This window comes from Narcine bancroftii, chromosome 7, assembly GCF_036971445.1.
Source record: "Narcine bancroftii isolate sNarBan1 chromosome 7, sNarBan1.hap1, whole genome shotgun sequence".
Taxonomy (NCBI): domain Eukaryota; kingdom Metazoa; phylum Chordata; class Chondrichthyes; order Torpediniformes; family Narcinidae; genus Narcine; species Narcine bancroftii.
In genome coordinates, this window is record NC_091475.1 from 9,479,603 (window position 1) to 9,501,317 (window position 21,715).

At 39.3% G+C, this 21,715-nt stretch overlaps 1 protein-coding gene across 1 annotated transcript; it reads right to left on the minus strand.

Moving 5' to 3' along the window:
- Positions 1–2,785: 2,785 nt before the first annotated feature.
- Positions 2,786–21,506, minus strand: cpox (coproporphyrinogen oxidase). Its single transcript, XM_069888757.1, has 7 exons — positions 21,065–21,506; positions 17,743–17,886; positions 14,339–14,446; positions 11,895–12,036; positions 7,652–7,870; positions 5,370–5,474; positions 2,786–3,821 (listed from the first exon to the last, which is right to left on the minus strand). Exons 1-7 carry the CDS (start codon positions 21,489–21,491, stop codon positions 3,734–3,736), a joined length of 1,233 nt encoding a protein of 410 aa, XP_069744858.1. The 5' UTR covers positions 21,492–21,506; the 3' UTR covers positions 2,786–3,733.
- Between the last annotated feature and the right edge of the window lie 209 nt (positions 21,507–21,715).

Below are 21,715 nucleotides of genomic sequence, written 5' to 3' on the forward strand. Positions count from 1 at the left end.
AGAGGGAAACTTCTAGATGCATTGTATTTAGATTTCCAAAAGGCATTTGTCAATATGATACATGAGAGACTGGTGCATAAATTAAGAGCCTGAGTTATTGGAGGAAGTGTGTTAGCAGAGATTGAAAACTGGCTATTATATAGAAAATAGAGTTGGGATAAATTGGTCATTTGAGGCCAGAGGGATAGAACTAGTGGTTGATAAATATTTAGAAGAACTAGGTATTGTGGGTTATGGAAAAATGGTATAGAAGAGATGGGGTCAGTATGCATCAGTTAAATAGCAGGGCAGGCTTGAGGGGACTGATTGTCAATGCTTTTTTTTCCATTTTCATGTATACTTAGGGTAGGCTTGGAGGCTTGCATTATTAGAAGAAGAAAGATATCAAGGCACTGGAAAAGGCACAGGTACTGCTTACTAGAAATCAATACAAGGCAGCATCAGGGAAATGCTGCTTTGACTGGTGTTCTTTTTTCAACCTGTCACAGAGGAATCACCACTTTGTAGCCTTTAAAGATTGTGGACACATGTAGAGGCAATAGGTTAAGATTTATTATCATACACACCAGGGTAAAGTATAAAACTTTATTTTGCATTTCAAAGACTAGCAAGGAGTCACCATGCACCATTTTACAAATAAAAAAGGAAAGTCACTTCAGAGACAGCAAGTGATCCAGGGTCACGCTGCCTTCTAATGACAGTAGCCATCTCCCCTGCCAAATATTGCTTCCACAAACACTGCTTTCATTTGCGAGAATAGAACCACTGCCCACATAAATCAAAAACATTGATAAAACAAGGGAGTTCAAGAAAAATCATTTTAACGTTTTTGAAGTGCGTAACACCAACACATTCCGATGAGTAGGATAGCATGAGCCAACATGGAGCACAAGAACAGGAAATACGATGCTTAGCTTGTCAAAACTATTCTATCTTCAACAAGATCATGCAGAAGTTCGGAGTTGTATTCTGCTTGAGAAAATTACTTATAATTTAAGAGATAAACATCATACATTTTGTGAAATATGGAGCCATATTTACAAAGTGTCAGTATTAAAATTTAAATGAATTTCAAACATACCCTCTCATTACTTTCTATTTTTTTTATAAAATACATGTATTTGGATTAAGTTTGAAATAGTGATATGTTTCATATTAAATAAAATATATATAATTTTGGAAAAAAAAAACAAGATCGCAACTGACCATTGCAGTCTTATCTGTATCAGATTTAAACTTGAAAATTGACCCAGCACCCAATGCTGATTACACAGAGCATAACAGCATAGCACAGGTCCTTCAGCCTCCAATGTTGTACTGACCCATATGTGTTTTTATGGGCCCAGAGGACCCCAGAACCCAGCAGCAATAGAAGTACACCAAGACAAATGGTTACTTCAACAAAAGTTGCTTTTAATTTTCTTTGAAGATAAAAACTGGATCACACTTTAATTTGTTACTATTAACTTAATTCCCTTCTAATTCTAAGCACACATGTATGTAATGTGTACATGTTCAGGAAAGTTCTTTGATTCACAGTCCAATCTCACTTCCCACTCACTGGTGTCAGGCAATTCTTATACTATGCACAGAATTCAACATTTATGACTCTCCACCAGGCTCTGGTGCTTAAAGTTAAATGGTTACTGCTCAGGAGGGTTCTTGTTGGTTTCAGAGATTCATTGCTCGTTGGACATACACAAACTGGTTTACTTCCATCAGTGTCTTGCCAAAGAAACTTGCCCTATAATGGGTTTTCCAAATTATGACCTTTTCTTCCAGGTCACCACAGAGTTCTTCTGGTTTCCCACATTTCAGGAGAAATGCTCTTGCCAGCCATTTCTTCTTGTAAGGACCACAAGGGTTTTTCAACAGGCAGAACTCAGAACCAGTCTTCAAAATGGGGTTTTGAAGACTGACTCAAAAACCACTGCAGAACTTAATTCTCTCTCCAAAGAATCACATTTTTCCTTCTCTCTGCTTCCAAAACCACATGATCCCCAAGGCTCCAGACCTAATCTTTGGAAGATCTTATCGGCCCCTGGACTCTTCTATTTGCACCTGCTTTTGAAATTCTTTAGCAGTTTGTTTTTGCAAAATTACTGGTGCCCGGGTGTCCAGCTCGAGCAAAGCTCTTGCATTTTAAATGACATCTCTATTGTGAAGTGTTCATGTCTGTTTTTGACCTAGTCTAAACCCCTACAATCTATCTCTTTAAAAGACATTTATATATAAAATATAACCTGTCGCAGTGCCCTCCAAAAAAAACTAAACCCTCTCCCTACATCATAACCCTCTTTTTCTTTCATGTGCTTGTCAAAGAGTCTCTTAAATACCACTTTTGTTCCAGCTTCCATCACCACCCCTGGCAATACATTCCAGGCACCCACGAATCTTAAAAAAAAACAAACTCAAGCTTTCCCCTCAACCTTCCTCCCTTCACTTTGTACAGATGTCCTTTGGTGTTTGCTACTCCTGCTCTGGGAGAACAGTGCTAACTATCTACCTTATCTATGCTTCTACAGAAGAGTTTTCCAGACTTTTACTATCTTCTGTGTGCAGACATGTCTTTGTAACTTCACTCTTGAAAGGGTTAACGCTAATCCTTTCCCCAAATTTGCCAACAAGCAGAAATGGCTTCCATCCATTCACCATCAGTTCCCCATGATGTATTTGATATTTTTTCAGCCACTTCAAATAAAATTCTATTAATAAAATGTTAATATCCCCATCCGCCAGGAGAAAATAAACAAATAACAGGGAAGCAAGTGACCAAGAGAGCATGCAAGGGCCAACGATTCAAGTTTTAATGCTAATACATAGGTGTATTTTACAAGATTCATGAAATAATGAGTTTGTGGGAAACTAGAGTGTTTATTACAATCAGCAAATAATGTGTAATTTAATATGAAATGTATTCATTTTAATAAGTAAAAGAATTAACAATTCAATGCAAATACCATTTATAAATCCCAACATCTGAAGGGCATATTAACAGTTCTGAAAAGTTTCAGAAAGACAAAAAAGGTGCATAGGAATAAAAAAGATTCATAAAGAACCTCACATTGTCTTTTTGTTGGTTCTAAAGCACAAAATCTTTGAATCTTTATCATACATTAAGAATAAATATTTTTGCACTTGTGATTTTTCTAAATATTTGAAAATATAAACAACTTTGGAAAAAATTTATATTCCATTATCAAGGAAAATATCCTTTAAAAAAAGACACCACATATTCAAAGTAGTTGAATTCCATTGATTTTGCATTTCTTCTGTTATAATAAACCTGACTAGACATATAAAAAATGAACAAGACTAATAATACACCAATTTTTGATAGGCTGCACAATTCATTTTGAACTAAAGCAACATTGATACTTTGCTCAGACCAATTTTGAGATATGGCTATTCTTTCTTAATTCTTTCAATGTGGCACAAAGTGCATAGAGACTTTTGACACCAACTCAGTCTTCAGAAACATTTTTCCTCTCCATCTCCAATCATCTCAGAGTTGAAATGGAACATTTGGAATAATAACAGGACTTACACGGAGTGCATTAGAACACTGTTTAAAAATAATTAAACTATTTTATAGATATTGTTATTTTGGGGATGAAGGAAATACACTTTCTGATAAAAATGACATTACGCTTATCTAAATTTTGCAAAACAGTGCAGCGAAAGAACAATAAGTTTGCTTTTCTTCCTTCAGGTTTAACCTTGTTTATCCACATTAAGAGGCCCAGTCTTTTGGGTGTTTCAATACTTCTAGTATTTCTGCCTCTTTGGTGCCTTTGGCAGGATTGTGCATATATTCCCATCTGCAGAACAAAAGCAAGAGCAAAACATAGATGAACTGCAGTCCTGACATCTGTCTCGATTTGTGAAAAATTACACTTTTAATACAACCTGCATAACTTTCTGTCTTTTTCACTTCTCTCATCTGGTAAATCTCCACTTTATTTTGTGTGGGGGTAAAAAGCACTGGAAATGAGACATTTCAAATTTGCCAGTGAAATGACCGAATAACCAGGGCAGAGAAATGATTGCACAGTCGGAACAAGGAAACTAATTTAGATTCAATAAATTCTAAGACAAATAAAGTAGAGAAATGGAATAAACACAAAGCTTCCCTATTTTACAAGAGCCTCATATTCACATTTCATTTATAATACAACAAAATGGTATAAAAATTTAAAATAATTATCGATGTAAAAATAGTCTTCAGCAATAAAATAAAACTTAAAGAAACATTCCACACTTACAATGGATCATTTTCAATGCGACAGAGGTAAACAAGCACCAAGATATATCACATTATTGACAAAGTTTCTAAACTTGAAATTTGCTTTGGCAATTTTTCTTCATCAAGAACTTTGCAATAATTACTACAGATAAATGAAGTGTCAGACAAGAAAGATGCCATTGTTTGCAATTCAAAGGCACATTGCCGCAATTCTGCCAGTAATTTTATATTTTTGCATTTAAAACTGTATCCATACTTTCCTGAAATTGCTTTATTTAAAAAATTTGTGACCAATACCATTAGACTATTATTTTGACAAAAATTTGAGGCAATATTGCAGTATGACTACATAAGTAGAAAAAATCCATAAATGTTTCCTTTATCCATTGTTATACAATATCTCCTATATCCATCCCACTGCCTTCAAATGAATGAATTTTGGAATCAAAGTGGAACATTCATGGATCTAATATGATGTGCTTAACATTACCATAAGGGAATGAATTTCCTGGCAATTTTGTTTGGCTTGGCCTTAATCACCATGGTTCAAAAGAAAGGTTATATCGATTAAACAAACATAAAAATGTAACATGTGTTTCTGGCTTTATGTGCAAGTGTATTATTTTATGGTTCCTTGTAATCCTCCAATCTCCATTCTTCATCATTTTGCCCAAGTTTCACATCATTCTCAGCTTGCTCCACTAGCAAAGTGATTTTACTGAACGTAGTCTATCTGTTATTGTCTCTATTTTGAATCACCATACTTAGGGAACACAGACAAGTCAAAAGATAAAGGCCAACTGAGCAAACATTACCAAGTGTTAAAATATGGAAAGTGGCAAAAAGGAATGTATTTAGTTTTCAGATGTGGAAGTATTATAATCATTGGGGTTAAATGGGAGTGTGAAATATACAACAAAATAAAACCAATACTGTTGGTTAAAAAAATTCTATTTGTTTAATGCTATATAATTACATTTCAAGAATCTTGAAGTACAAATGTCATTTCAAATAGCAAGTCCCAGCACATCTGTGTTCAACCCATCAAGCACATCAGTATATAATACTGGAAGGTCAATGGATAAAGATGCTGAGGCATTCGGTATTTGTATTGAACCCTTACCTAGCGGTCAGTGGAAGAGACATCAAAATGCTTTCTATCCTGGATCCTGGAGTTGCAAGGCCAAATTTTGTTCCTCGATCATAAATTAGGTTGAATTCAACATATCTGAAAGAGGTCATGGTGAAAAAATAAATTACAGTTGATAGAAAAGCAGGAGGATATTTGAGAATTGGCTTGTTAGATTATAGGAATGCATCACCTTTCTGCATAAAAATTGTTTGCATGCTATTGGACTAAATCTGGAGAAATCATGCATTTTACTTTCTGAAAAATAAATTATGTAAAACTTTAAATCATTAAAAAGTATATTCAAAGCTGTAGGAAGAGTTAAGACTATTTATTCTCCAAAGTTTCAAACTAATTGTTCTGTCCAAACCGAGTTAAACAAGAAAATCTGCAGATGCTGGGGTAAAGAGCAATACACAAATGTTGCAGAGAAACTCAGAAGGTCACACAGCATCCATAGGAATTAAAGGGTAACTAACATTTCAGGTCAAAGGTCTCGGGCCCAAAATACTGGTTAGCCTTTTTTAAAACTATGGATGCTGAATTTATCCAGCTTATTTTTGTATTGTTCTGTCCAAACTATGACCAAACACATAGTGCCATCTGCTGGAACATTTTGCATAGTTCAGTTCCGGGAACTCTAACAATAGGTCGGCTACTATAACATTTTCCTAGAGAATGTGCTTCGGTTCAGTTTTGCTTGCTGTCTCTACTCTTCCTCCTCTTATATGCAAGACAAAAATTGGCTAGGCGCAAAAAACATTCTTTTTTTAATAAAAAACCTAGCCATTCACCTTCAGTGTGGAAATTTCTCCTCTCCTTTCCTAGGATAGAGATACTTTGGCATCTTCTATGCCATAAAGAAAACATCAGATTATTTTTGATATTGACAGTAGAGGAACTAAATGTGGCAATTAATCTGCACCGATCCAACAACTGCATACTCTGATCGACTTTGGGTTGAATTAAAGAGAATGGTTCCACTTACTAAAATTTCTTCTTTATCACTTATGTTAGAAACAGAATTACCTTTAAAGAAATTGCTCAAGACAAAAATTGAGAACAAAGAACATTTATTATACAACAATGCAAAGTTGGGTGCTTCCCCTTACCCTGGGAATACACACATACACTGGGGCTCACCCAACTTTTATAGTTTATCTCAGTATAGGAATAACCCCCCCCCCCCTTACATTCTTCTGCCTCCTGCTGGAGAGGTTTGGCATTAGGCAATCCTGCCTGCCTACGTGCTGTTTCTGTGCACTTGGAGGACCAGGGGGTATCCTGTTGGTGTCTTCTCATGTCATTATTCTCATTGTCCTTATTCACAACCTTGCCCTTGTCCCCATTCACACCTCTCAGAGCTACAGTCTCTTCATATGCAGAGTTCGCTAATCCTGTCTAGGGTTTACTAGTTTAATATACATAACTTGATAAATCTGTGTAAGGCTTACTAATTATATATGTAGAACTGGCTAATACTGTCTAATTAGCCTTGCTAATTCTGTCTGGGGCTTGGAGACCCTTATCTGTTCAGACTAGCTCTACTTCTATCATCAATTGTCTGTCCTTATCTCCTTCAGTGAACTTGCTGATTCTCTAGGAGATTCTTATCTTACTCAGACAGTGTCAGCTTCCTGCCTTCTAATATCCATGTCTCATGTTGTTTGTACTGGCTTCATTCATTTACTTATGTATCAATTTTATTTTCTTCATGTTCATATTGCAATATCAGTTTTTCTCATCTCTCACACTTACTAGGTGAATCTCTGGCATGAATCAGCTTTCTTGCACAAGAATGCCAGGTGAAAGACTCTCCTCACACTCTAAGGAGTTTGTTTAAAGGGAAGAAAGAAATGAAAGCCATTACTGAAGAAAAATGGTCTTGCAAAATGATGACAGCAACTTCTGGCATATAATTGAAGATCGTCTTAAGACAAACGACATTTACAGCAAATTGCTTTACTGATGTGCCAAATTGTTAGACAGTGGTTCTTGTTATCTGTGAATCATACACAGACAATTTTTGATCCTCATTTCAGATTAATATAGCACAGATTGATTATCACATTGTTAATACATTTCAAAAATTAAATATTTCAAAAGGCATTTAATTCATTATACAATACATTGTGTGTCCTAAAGGGAAATACTCGACTCCTTATCAATGCAGATACATTTTGATGAGGAAAGTAAAGGCTTTCAAGTTACAACATGGTGATAAGAGAATCAGCATCTGCAAGGCAGTTTATTTCTTGAGAATTCACTTAACCTACCTGCCTCTGCGGAGTTGCTGCCATGCCTTTTCCTCTGGTGTAAAGGAGTCATGCAGATGCTTCTTCACGATGGGAATGTAACAAGGAATGACTGCCTGAGCACAGCTACGGACAAATTTGAACAGCTCTTCTGCTGAGGGAGAATCCAAGTCATCAAAAAATATGCCACCCACTCCTCTCCGCTCTCCACGATGATTGATGACAAAATAATTATCGCACCTTTATGTGGGAAAGGAGGGGTGGGAAGAGGTTTATACAATTGCAAACATTTCTAATTCTGTCTCTCTCTTTTGTAATAATTAAACTACAATGGAGGTGCATATAATAGTCCACACACTTACATCATTAAACTAATTACCATTTCAAAGGCCCTTCCAACCCAAGTGCCCATGATACCAAATTGATCCATATCACTGTGTTTTTGGAGGGTGGGAGGAAACCCATGAAGACACAGGAAATCCTTATAGACAGTGTGGGATTTGAACCTGGTCGCTGGCGCTGTAAAGGGATTGCACTAACTGCTATGCTATCCGCAGCACCCATTTTAAATTGGAGGAGGGCAAATCTGAGAGTTGCAAGGCTAGAGAAGATTTCAAACTTCCTAAAAATGGATTCACTTGTATCGTAAATGAAAATAAAACTCAAAACAACCTGGATTTAGAGAATTTGGAATGATTACCTATTGAATTAATGGCACTGAGTGATCGAGCACAAAGGGCAAAAGTGTGTAACCATTAGAACCTCTGGAATCCCGTCTCTAAAGTTGTTTCATGCTGGGATGCAGCTTTCAAGCATTCAAAAGATGTGAAGATCACAAGAAAACAAGTCACTCATCACATGAAATAAGGAAAATTGATATGGGCAGTTATCCATGTTACAGTTGCCAGAGTGTGCAATAGCAGATGAGAGGGAGGTAAAAATCCACTTGCTATGTAACTCAGTGAGGATCAGTTTTTAAAAAATACCTAGATAGATCCAGGTCAGTGGGAAAAATGGGTCACAGAGACTAGAAGACCCAAAGGGCCTATCTCTGTGCTATAATATACATCTCCATCGGGCACACAAAACTCAAAACGGTCAACCAGTTTACCTATCTCGGCTGCACCATTTCATCAGATGCAAGGATCGACAATGAGATAGACAACAGACTCGCCAAGGCAAATAGCGCCTTTGGAAGACTACACAAAAGAGTCTGGAAAAACAACCAACTGAAAAACCTCACAAAGATAAGCGTATACAGAGCCGTTGTCATACCCACACTCCTGTTCGGCTCCGAATCATGGGTCCTCTACCGGCACCACCTACGGATCCTAGAACGCTTCCACCAGCGTTGTCTCCGCTCCATCCTCAACATCCATTGGAGCGCTTTCATCCCTAACGTCGAAGTACTCGAGATGGCAGAGGTCGACAGCATCGAGTCCACGCTGCTGAAGATCCAGCTGCGCTGGATGGGTCACGTCTCCAGAATGGAGGACCATCGCCTTCCCAAGATCGTGTTATATGGCGAGCTCTCCACTGGCCAAGGTGACAGAGGTGCACCAAAGAAAAGGTACAAGGACTGCCTAAAGAAATCTCTTGGTGCCTGCCACATTGACCACCGCCAGTGGGCTGATAACGCCTCAAACCGTGCATCTTGGCGCCTCACAGTTTGGCGGGCAGCAACCTCCTTTGAAGAAGACCGCAGAGCCCACCTCACTGACAAAAGGCAAAGGAGGAAAAACCCAACACCCAACCCCAACCAACCAATTTTCCCCTGCAACCGCTGCAACCGTGTCTGCCTGTCCCGCATCGGACTTGTCAGCCACAAACGAGCCTGCAGCTGACGTGGACTTTTACCCCCTCCATAAATCTTCGTCCGCGAAGCCAAGCCAAAGAGAAAAAAGAAAATGTTGTATTATTTCCAAAAATAAAATTAAACCCTGCTTATTCTGGCACAGAGGCATTGGATCCTATGCACTTCCAGTGCTGGTAAGTGCAGCACCTCCCCCCCCAAAATGTATTGAGATAGTCATACAAATCCAAAGAGAATAGTAGAAATGCAAACGTTGAAATAATTAATTTCATAAGGATGAACTTGTTCTCAAGAACATCTCAGTTTTAGATACTGTCCCAATACAACAACAACAAAGACAGATGGATGAAAGAAAAATAGAGGGTTATGGGGTAGGGAGGGTTTAGTACTTTTTTTAAGGAAGGAATATATGGGTCGGCACAACATCGAGGGCCGAAGGGCCTATATTGTTCTACGTTCGCTATGTTCTAAAGCATTGTGGAGAAAGAAACACAAAGGACAAATACAGATGGGGCATTATTTCAGCTTCCTTTGCAAGAGACAGCCGCAAACAGGGTTGTTTCTCCATTAGCCAAAAAAAACAAGGATAGATTTTAAAATGGAAATACGTTTAAGTGCCAATTATTAATATCAAACTTTGCCATCCCAACAAAATTTTACCAAGATTAGTGATATCTTTAATTTTTCAATTATGGAGAGAACAATGCCCACTACTTTATTCAAGCACCTGCCTACATTTTGGTCATACACTGATGGACTTGCTACATAAAGTACACTGTTTGACCTCCTGAGTTTCACCAGCATTGGACTACAGTAGAAGTCCAAAAATCCAGATGCCAGAAATCCGGATCACCCGAGAATCCAGACTCTTCAAAAACTCAAACTTTTAAAATTTAGCAGGCTTTATGCCCAAGTGCCACAAAGGCAACAAGCTACCATGCTTGTTGACTTTATTTTTCTTTAAAACGGTTCGTTTTGATAAAAGAAGAATGCTGTATTTGCTAATCAACATTTACCTGTTCATTTCTTCTTTATTCTTCCTTAAATTGAAATTTTAGAAATACTGTCAGTGAATCCGGAAAATTCAGGCCAACCCAATCCCCAAGCAGTCTGGATTTTCGGACTCCTACTGTACTAGGATGAAAAAGGCATTATCTCTCCGAATCCAAATACGACTAGCAAGGATATTAGAAAAAGGTATAAATTTAAAAACAGTCAAAGACCAAGCAACATGTAAATGCTAAAAATTTACAGCTTTGTTCTCATCATGGTCGCAAGTGAAATATCAGCTTTAAACAGATTAACCCACCCACTACAAATTGGCACGTAAGCGAGAAGGACTGACATTTGGAATCTTTTGTTCACCCTTGATAATGGCTTCCTAATTCAAAGTCACAGTGATCTGCCTTCACATACAAAGTTTAAGTATTAACTTGCAGATCACAAATGTGCTCAGTCACTTATCTCAGTTATGACTCCTATCAATGTTCTTGCAGCTTAATCTAAATCTCCCTTTTACACAGCACATGTAGCATTGAACATTAGATATATTCATAGGAAGCGGCCTTGAAGTAAAGAATGAAAGATATTCAAAATACCAAAAAGGTGTGGAATAGACAGTTATTAACATGTATGTTGAACTGCTGTTTACAACATCTGCATATGTTATTGAGTAGAAATTAAATTGTTCCAAACCATAGTTGTATTTCTCCAGATGCTGCACATCATTATCACATTGAAACATACAGAACAGAATGACAAAGCATTGTTAATTAATTAAAGCGTGCCCATTTTATTGCAATTTAAATGTTAAGAATATGACTTTGCAATTACTGTCAAAAACCATCTAATTAACCTTAAGTGTGTTGATTCATTCCATCTGTTAATCTTGGAAATATGAAAATCCAACAATTTAATGAGAAAAGCTTTTTACTCCATCACATCTTTCTTTCCCTTTTAATGAAATGGATTATTGATGAAAAGTTAATGAAGGATCAGTTTAAGAAACGAAAAATTTATAGCAAGAACAAAAATCCTGCCAATCTAACATTTACAAATAAAAATATGGTCGTGTTTGCTTTTGACCCCATTAAATTTATTCCATTAATACCTGTTAGGCTTCTATATTTTACACTTTCTGCAACTTGAAATATTTTTTCCTTCTCTTCATGTCTGTGACTTCCATTTTCCCCTCCCTCCTTTCCCTGCTGTTTCAATGCAGGCAGAGATTACCATACTGTTTGAACACTCCCAAAATGGTTGAGAATTTCCCTACCCATGTTATCTTAGTCACTGCACGAGGTCAAATCTCTTGTTGAGATACAGTCCTATGAACAACAAGGTTGCACAAAGTTTGTCCTCGCAGTTAGAAATTTTGCAGCAAAATTTAAAATAGAAAAATAATGGACCATGCTATTTTGTTAAGAAAGAGATATTGTCGGTTTTACTCACCATTTTTTAAAAGCAGGATAATAACTCTGGTCATGTTTGTCACAGGCTTCCTTGAGAGTTTGGTGAAAATGAACTGCATCATCTTTGTTCAGGTAAGTAGGCGTGAGGTCTGTCCCTCCTCCAAACCACCATACCTTCTGACCTGGCCGTCAAGAAATTACAAACTTTAATGGGTTGCCTAATCAAGATGCATTTCACATTTGCAGGGTTGTCTATTGATCAGAATACGACATCAGCAGTCCTCAAAAATGAAGTGCATGAACTGCACACTGACCGTGAATTAGGTTTGGTCGTGGGTTCGGGGCTGACTCCAAAAGCCTTGACATGAAATGACTGAAGCACTCTAAATGCCTAGAGTCTTGACATCCACCAATGGTAATGATCTGCACAGGTGCAGGCACAACTACCGCCTATTTCCCCTCAACATATCATTCGCCCATTTCCCCTCAACATATCATTCGCCCATTTCCCCTCAACATATCATTCGCCCATTTCCCCTCAACATATCATTCGCCCATTTCCCCTCAACATATCATTCGCCTCATCTGTAGCCAATTTGAAAATTAACACAATCTTCAGCAGTTCTCCAAGAATCTCGTGTACGAAACAAAGTGAAGAAAAAGCTTAAATGACATAGACCTATATAACAGGCCCTTTCAGCCCATGAGCCCGTGCCGTCAAAGACTTACAATCCCAATACGTTTGAACTCATGCAAATATATCCACGTGAAAGTTAGAAAGGTAGTTAGTCCAAAATATTTCATGTGAATTAGTCAAATTTTTGATTATTGTATAACACCTCTCAAAAAGAATGACTTCTATAGAGTTGATTATGAACCAATCAAGAGATCAGGGTTGGCCCAGTGGTTGAAGAGCTGCTACCTTACAGCTTCAGCACCAACAATTTTGCCAACTGCTGTCTGCGTGTAGTTTGAGCGATCTCCCTGTGACTGTGCAAGTTTCCTCTGGGTGCTCCAGCTTCTTCACTCTTCCAAATGATGTACGAGTTGTACACTGTAAATTGGCTCTAGCATTAGAATCAGAGGGGAGAATGGGAATGTGGGAAGAAAAAAAAATGGGTGATGGGCAACATGGTCGTGATGGACCAAAGGAGCTGTTTCCATGTTCCTAACTGGTCTCCATGTGGCTGGAGAAGTAGCAAGGACGACAAATTGGGTGGCTGATTTAATCGAAGACAATGACTTACATGTGATCTGCAAGGCATAAAACCTTTAAAATGAAACTGCATCCTCTGGTTCATGACAAACTATTGCACTCCACATTAATTACCTTTTCGCCGTGAAAATAAGAATTAGAAAAAACAGTACAACTCTTGATTATCCAAAATGGTTGGGACTGGACCCTTTTCAGATAAACAATATTTTCGGATTACTTTTTTTAAAAAAAAACCAGCCCAATAAAGCAACAGCAAATCACTTGTAACAGTGTTTAAACAGGAAACAACAAGGGAAGGCTTTTTAAGCATGAAACAAGTTTAATTTTCACTAAAAAAAATGAACAAAATAAGATAAATCCAACTCCAAACACTTACTTCTACTCAGAGGTTTTGTCAAAATTCCAAAATTTTTTCAACCTGTAACATCAGTTCAGTTCCCAAAAAAAATTCACGTCATTGAGGATTTCTGACTGGATAAATGAGGATATCGGAAACAAAGTTTTTCAGAGGTGAAATGACAACTTCAGCTTCGAAATTTTTTGGATAAATGAGGATTTCTGAAATCCTCAATCATACAAAAAAAATTTCAGAGCCAAACAGACGTCACTTCCAGCTCCAATTTTGGATAATCAGAGTTGTTTTTTTCTTTGGCTTGGCTTCGCGGACGAAGATTTATGGAGGGGTATGTCCACGTCAGCTGCAGGCTCGTTTGTGGCTGACAAGTCCGATGCGGGACAGGCAGACACGGTTGCAGCGGTTGCAAGGGAAAATTGGTGGGTTGGGGGTGGGTGTTGGGTTTTTCCTCCTTTGTCTTTTGACAGTGAGGTGGGCTCTGCGGTCTTCTTCAAAGGAGGTTGCTGCCCGCCAAACTGTGAGGCACCAAGATGCACGGTTTGAGGCGATATCAGCCCACTGGCGGTGGTCAATGTGGCAGGCACCAAGAGATTTCTTTAGGCAGTCCTTGTACCTCTTCTTTGGTGCACCTCTGTCACGGTGGCCAGTGGAGTGCTCGCCATAGAACACGATCTTGGGAAGGCGATGGACCTCCATTCTGGAGACGTGACTTGCCCAGCGCAGTTGATGTACTGCATCAACAATGCTCAAAATTATACTAAAAATAAAGTTATCATCTGATAGCGCACAAAGCATACATCCCAATATTGCTCTTTATTAGCGACAGTTGCCAAAAAAATGCAATTCAATATGATAATGCACACTAACATTACTTAGCAATCTACCATTGAATGTATGAAATATTTTAAATTACCATCTTCTTCAATTTCAAAATATCGATAGTTGAAATGGATGGTTGGAATGTGAGGATTCTTGGGATGGATCACAGAACTCACTCCCATGGCACAAAATGGCAGTTTCCCTGCAAATCAAAGCAACATACACCAAACTATATTTTCTGTGTTATTATATTGCACTTGTATCCTGCACCAAAACCACATCTTAAGAAATCTCCCTCCTGCTGCAGACCCTCAAGTCAAACCAACCCTAGTAAACTGAGTTGCTGTGCTACATCTTGGAACAGGATCTTTGGCCCATCTCACCCATGCCAACCACTGTGCCTTCCTGAGCTCATCCTATTTGCTTTCATTTGGCCCAAATTACTCTTAACCTTTCCAAACCATGTACCTGTCCAAATATCTTTTAAACCAGTGGTTTTCAAACATTTTCTTTCCAATCACGTACCACTTTAAGTAATGCTCTGTGATTAGTAAAGGATTAATTAAGGTGTTATATGATTGGGAAAAAAAGGTTGAGAACCACCCAATGGTTACTGAAATATTTTGCTTGAGAAAAATTGTCACTGGTCCGTCTCCTTTGGAGTTATGAAACCATGTACAGAACGAGTCAATTAGGTACAATTAAAAGTGGTTTTCAAACTTTTTCTTTCCACCCACATACCACCTTAAACAATCCCTTACTAATCACAGAGCACTTTTGGCATAGGGATTACTTGAGGCAGTACGTGAGTGGAAGGAAAAAGATTGAAAACCTGTGTTTTAAACATTGTAATTGGGCCTACCTCAGTCTGGCAGCTCATTCTATATACCCATTACCTACTGTGTGGAAAAACTTTTCTCATGTCCCCATCAAATCTTTTCCCTCACCTCAAACCTATACTCTCTAGTTTTAGACTCGTCAACCTTGAGCAAAAAGGTTAATCACATTCTTTATGTAGTTTGGTGTCTAGAATTGCACATGCACAGTCTCACTAATATCTTTTTTTTTAAAAAACGCTATTTGCCATCCCAACTCCTATACTCAATGCCCTGTCTGATGAAGGCAAGTGTACAATGCACCTTCTTCACCTTGTCTACCTGAATCCCCATTTTCTGGGAATAATGCACTTGTACACCAAGGACTCTCTGTTCTACAACACTCCCCCAGGTCCTGCCATGGTTGAACTACTCAACTTCTCATCACTTTGCCTTTGTGAGAATGTGATGGCATGGTGGCTGCCAGTGGCAACTTAAAACTGTTTGAAAATACACCACCTTGGGCTTTCTTTTAATAGGAAAGGGAACTACATGCAGGTTATTGGTATGAACAAAATCTCATACAGTTAGACTCTACCATTGATGCAAGTGAACGAGTTCAGAGTGCAGTCATTGCAGTCAAGTACTGATGCTGAACCATTAATCCTATAATACTGGCACTGATGTCGGATCAGGTAATGAGCCCACTGCTGCAACTGAAAAAGGGGCACAAAACTGTTTTTGACAATAGTGTAAAATAAAATCAAATGTTGGAGATAAACAGCACATCAGGTCACAGCTATCAAGTCTGGTCAATGCATTCAATCAGGACTGGATGCTATAAACAAGCTCAAGTTACAGCAAAAGTGAAAGAGGTAGGGAAAATAAAGGGGTTGCGATCAGGAGAAACTCAATAACACAAAGTGGTAGTGTCGTCAATTGTACACAATGCAACGTGAGGCCTGGTTTCCCCTTCCTTCATTTTTCAATACTGAAGCAATCATTTATTTTGGTTACCTTGATTCACTCTTCTAACTTTACCTACGCCATTCCTCTTCTTCTGGCAACTTCCCATATATCCAGAGACCCATCTTCTCCTGCTCACTACATTCAGTCCACATGAAGGAGAAAAATCCTTCAAATATATTGAATATATTTAATACACATAATGTACTCTATTGTACATTGGATAACTTCTTAGCAGAAGGTTGACCCCAAGTTTCCAGTTCCCAGTCACTTTAATCTTTGATCCCACTCTGATCAGTCCTTGAGTCCTATCCTACGAACTGATCTCTCACTGCAACCATAACCTTCAGTACTGTTTTACTCTACTGTACTTGTGTATGGATAGCCTAACTAGATATAAATGAAAACAAACATTTATACCATATCTCAGCATGTGACAATTCATGCAAATTTGAAACTTGAAACAAAACTCAATACCTCGAGAAACAAAGTCATTTTCTGACCAGGTCCTCTCTAGCTTTACATTGTTGATGTTTTCTTTCTTTTGTTCCTTATAAGAAGAAACGTATTTTTCCTCCTCCTATTTGAGAACATATGAAATAGGAGCAGGAATAGGGCCATCCAGTCTGTCGAGCCTGCTCTGCTATTCAACGTGATCATGGCAGATGTGATGACAGACACATCCCCATCGATCTGCCTTTTCCCCCCATATCCCTTAATTCCCCTATGTAAAAATCTATCTGACCTTGTCTTAAATATATTTACATTGGGGCTCACTCCTTGTGTGCATCAATTTTTTTTTTAAAGAAAATAGGCTACTTGCAGTTTTTCTATTTTAATTAGTCGGCATGTATGCAAACTGTTTAAACTAAATTGGCTCTATGAAGATTTAAATGCACAGTCTTTTTCTGAGAGTAGAGGATTTGAGAACTAGAAGACAGTGGAGAGAGATTTAAGAGATACCCGAGGAGCAATTTTTTTTCCCATTCAGGGGGTAATTTATATTTGAAATGAATTGCCAGAGGAAGCTATAGAAGCGGATACAATTACAATATTCAAAAGACATTGGATAGATAAGAGCTTCAAAGGCTATAGACCAAATGGATGTAAATGGGGCTGGCCTAAATGGCAACATGATTGACATGGATGACCTGCTCTACACTGTTGGATTATACTTGTCCAAAGTGAGAGAGACAGAAATTGAGGAAGACTGGATGAAAAGATTTTCAGTGACATGTACGAGAGGAAAAACTCCAAGATGCAGCTGTTTTGGAGGGTCACATTCATAGTATTAACATCCTGTGTTGAAATCGGGAGGATGTAGGATTCAAGACCTCCACTGCATTTGGAGCATAAACAAGGTTTTACTCCATTTTCCAGTATGTCATAGCTCAAGTTCAAGATAGCATGGAACTGAGAAAAAGTGCAGTTCAGTGATGGATCAGCCAGCAAGGTCACATGTTACAGGAATATATGTGGAAAGTGACAAAGCACTGTCAAATATTTAGAAAGTACATTCAGGAAGCAATGTGAAGGAGGAGGAGGATGGGGGAGGGGTTCCAGCAGAAAGATCCGAGGGCCAAGAGCACATTAAAAGCATAAAGGACGGATAGGTTTTCACGGACAGATAAAACTTATAACACCCAAACAGCATTCATGGTTCACATACAAAAGTTGTCTTTGATCCCAATTTAATATGCCAGGGTTCCTTCTTTACCATCTTTTGGCTTCAATGCTTTCCCTCTGCTCCTCATCTGCTTTACAGCTTCTTCTGAAAGATTGCCAAATACCACAGAAACATTGACCCCAGCTTTCTCAAAGACTTTCCCGTCTTGAAGCACACAGCTTATACCACCACCACCTGCAATAATAAATGAAACATAATTTAACACCTTGAATTAATTTTGTTTCAATCTCAAAGGTCATGTACTGAATACAGCGCTGGTCTGAAGGGTTAAACCACCTGGTGCTAGTGCCAGAAATTCCATACAGGCTTTAAACAACCTGTTACAGAAGCCGACGGCATTTGTAAGTAAAATCCTGCAACAGCAAGGTCTGTGCTTAATATAGCATTGATTGTGATAGGTAGTGACCAAGAGGGGTTGCAGTCTCCAGGGAAGCAGCGGATAGGCACAGGGCACCAGAAACAGGGATATGCAACTCACCCCCCCCCCCACCAATGAGAGGGAGAAGCATGGGAGTCAAGCCTACAGGGAAGTGACCACAGCAGCTGAAGGACCTAAGGCTGCGGGAAACTTCCAGTTAGGGACCCACATGAGCTGCTGGCCACTGGCTTACGAGAACCAGGTATTGGAGTCGGGATTCAAAAGGGTGCAGAGGGCAAAAAGAGCTCCTGAAGGCTTCCTGATCATATTGGTTTGGATCTGGAGCTCAGGTTGCCGATTAATTGAACAGGAGTCTGTGCAGCTGCAGAGGTTGTAGGAGAGTTAGAGGCAAATCCAAAGACACTCAGTGACTCTGAAGAGACTCTCTTTTGCTTCTCTCTCTCTCTCCTACTGTTAGGGGCACTTGGCTCACTGCAACTCTGTTTGCTTTGTGGCAGATAAAAGTTAAAGTATATCGTATATGTCACAATTATTATTATTAGATGACAATAAAAGGAACTTGAACCTTGAAAATACTTAGAGGCTATTCATTCAGACCAACTTTATTGAGCAATGCAATGTATTCACAATTCTGTTTACTTTTAAAGGATTGTGGAAAGCAGTACACATACAACAATTACTGTTTCACTGTTACTGAAAACAAGATCTTTATAACTCAGGAACTATAAATTCAAAGGGGAAAAAATTTTACAATGTTGATACCAAGCACTGATCAGGCTACATTGAGAATGTAGGGACTGCATCTTATAAAGGGCATCCTATATTTGAATGATTGCAAAATAAAAACACCCTGGCAAACATTTTTAAATATGAAATTCAGATATGCACTCATTCAATTTAAAGTAGTCCATCAAGCACACTTTGCTAAGGTTCAGTTAGCTAAATGTTGCCCTAATATTACCTCCAAATGTGAAAAATGCATAACTGAGAAAGGCACGGCATATCATATGTTTTGGCTATGTCCCCCTCTCTTTAATTTTTGGCAAGGGGTATTTTGTACTTTATTTTTAGTTCTTAATATTAATTTGATCCCAGCCCTTTCACTGCTATTTTTGGAGTGAGTGGGCCAATGGATTTAATACTGACTTCATCACAATCCAATGTAGTGGCTTTAGCTTCCCTCATTGCTGGAAGGGCCATTTTGTTGAGATGAAAAAAAGCCACCCATCTCGTTCATACTCAATGGTTGTCGGATGTGATGTCTTTCTTTGGAAAATAATTAGGTGTTCTAGTACTGCAATGGATCTTAACTTTCTCTCTCTTTGGGGTACCTCTCAATTACTTTCAAAATTTGTAGATTATTCATCTCTGATTTTTTTTTAAATGAGCCCATAGTCAATATCAGTAGTAGTGCACTTCTGAACTTGGCCAGCAACCCTCGTAGGGTGGGGTTAGATTATTAGATTAATTTAAGAGTATGGGGTTTTTCTTTTACTTTTTTCCCAATTAATGACATGGCTTCCTGTGTACCTTGTTTATCCTTACTTGATATTAACTTTATTATTTCTATAGGCTTCCTGTGTACCTTGTTTATCCTTGATATTAACTTTATTATTTCTATAGGCTTCCTGTGTACCTTGTTTATCCTTGATATTAACTTTATTATTTCTATAGGCTTCCTGTGTACCTTGTTTATCCTTGATATTAACTTTATTATTTCTATAGGCTTCCTGTGTACCTTGTTTATCCTTGATATTAACTTTATTATTTCTATAGGCTTCCTGTGTACCTTGTTTATCCTTGATATTAACTTTATTATTTCTATAGGCTTCCTGTGTACCTTGTTTATCCTTGATATTAACTTTATTATTTCTATAGGCTTCCTGTGTACCTTGTTTATCCTTGATATTAACTTTATTATTTCTATAGGCTTCCTGTGTACCTTGTTTATCCTTGATATTAACTTTATTATTTCTATAGGCTTCCTGTGTACCTTGTTTATCCTTGATATTAACTTTATTATTTCTATAGGCTTCCTGTGTACCTTGTTAATCCTTACTTGATATTAACTTTATTTGTATAGGCTTCCTGTGTACCTTGTTTATCCTTACTTGATATTAACTTTATTTGTATAGGCTTCCTGTGTACCTTGTTTATCCTTACTTGATATTAACTTTATTTGTATAGGCTTCCTGTGTACCTTGTTTATCCTTACTTGATATAATTATTTGTATAGGCTTCCTGTGAACCTTGTTTATCCTTACTTGATATAATTATTTGTATAGGCTTCCTGTGAACCTTGTTTATCCTTACTTGATATAATTATTTGTATAGGCTTCCTGTGAACCTTGTTTATCCTTACTTGATATAATTATTTGTATAGGCTTCCTATGAACCTTGTTTATCCTTACTTGATATAATTATTTGTATAGGCTTCCTGTGTACCTTGTTTATCCTTACTTGACATTAACTTTATTATTTCTATAGGATTCTGTCGACACCGGGGTGAAGCGGGAAAAAAAAACCCTTCAAATGCTGGAGGAACTCTGCAGGTCCAACAGGTGAAGATACAGCAGGCACGTTTCGGGCTGGAGCCCCTCACCGAGGCGTGGAAATGATTACGAAGCGTATTTTGCATCTCTGGACAACCCCAATGTCGAAGCAATGAGTGGAAGAAGATCTGCACAGGACATTAACTCTGTTCCCCAGCAGTAAAAGGGGAAAGCCACGCGAGACCCCCCCCCCCCCCCCCAAACAAGACATCCCTGCACTCCTCTCCTCTTGTGATGAAGGGGGGGTGATGGAAGCGTCGATTCAGTCCGGGAGTTAAACCTGTCCAAGGGGAACCTGATGCAAAATGAAAGCACTCTCGTTTTGCCACGACCCCCAAGCCTGCCAGGGAGCGTGTGCACGCCTCCTCCACGCCAGTTTCCGTGGGGACCACTCGCCCCCGTGGACGCGGCTGGGAAATACCTTCCTCGCGTTGCCAGCGGTCCACCACGAACGCCTGGCCCCCGTCCACCGCGGCCAAGGCTCTGCAGACGTCTGCCTGCACCTGCATGAGCAGCAGCTCCATCTCCGTCTTCACGTCACCCCGACTTTCCACCAGTCGGTCGAGGTCGGTCACCGGATCCGACATGAAGCGGCCGCATTTCCGCCGCAGCTCCTCCAGCGCTCGCTGCTCGCGGCCGCTCGGACTCTTGGAAGCCATCATCCGGGCCCGGCGGCGGCCGACGCCGACGAGGAGGCCCGCGGCCAAGGTGGCCCCGGCCAACGCGGCGGCGCCCACCAGCAGCCTCCCGCCCGGCCGCGCCGCGTGGCCCGAGGAGCACCGCGGGGCGGCGGGTCTCCGAGCCCTGGCCGCCAGCGCGGAGCGGCACGGGGCCAGCAAGCGGAACATGGCGGCAGACCGGCGCGCGAGCCGCCCTCTGGCCTTCGGCGCGCTGCGCGCGGCAGGACACCGATGCGCCTGCGCCCCTCCGATTGGGCGGCCGAGGTGCCTTCTGGGATTTGTAGTTTCGCCCACCATGGCCTCTGACAGGAGCTTACATCAGAATTTATTGTCTTGCAGCTGCATCACAGTACACATTTGTATGAACCACCGGACAGAATAAATTTTGAAGG

Bases quoted from the DNA above. Each gene is read 5' to 3' on its own strand.
- cpox (XM_069888757.1), bottom strand. From the start codon at position 21,491: ATGTTCCGCTTGCTGGCCCCGTGCCGCTCCGCGCTGGCGGCCAGGGCT. The intron at 14,447-17,742 runs GTAAAGAAGGAA...TTTGATTTGCAG, and splicing joins AGCATTGAAGCCAAAAGATG to GGAAACTGCCATTTTGTGCC. The intron at 12,037-14,338 runs GTAATTTAAAAT...CTTGACGGCCAG, and splicing joins TTTTGAAATTGAAGAAGATG to GTCAGAAGGTATGGTGGTTT.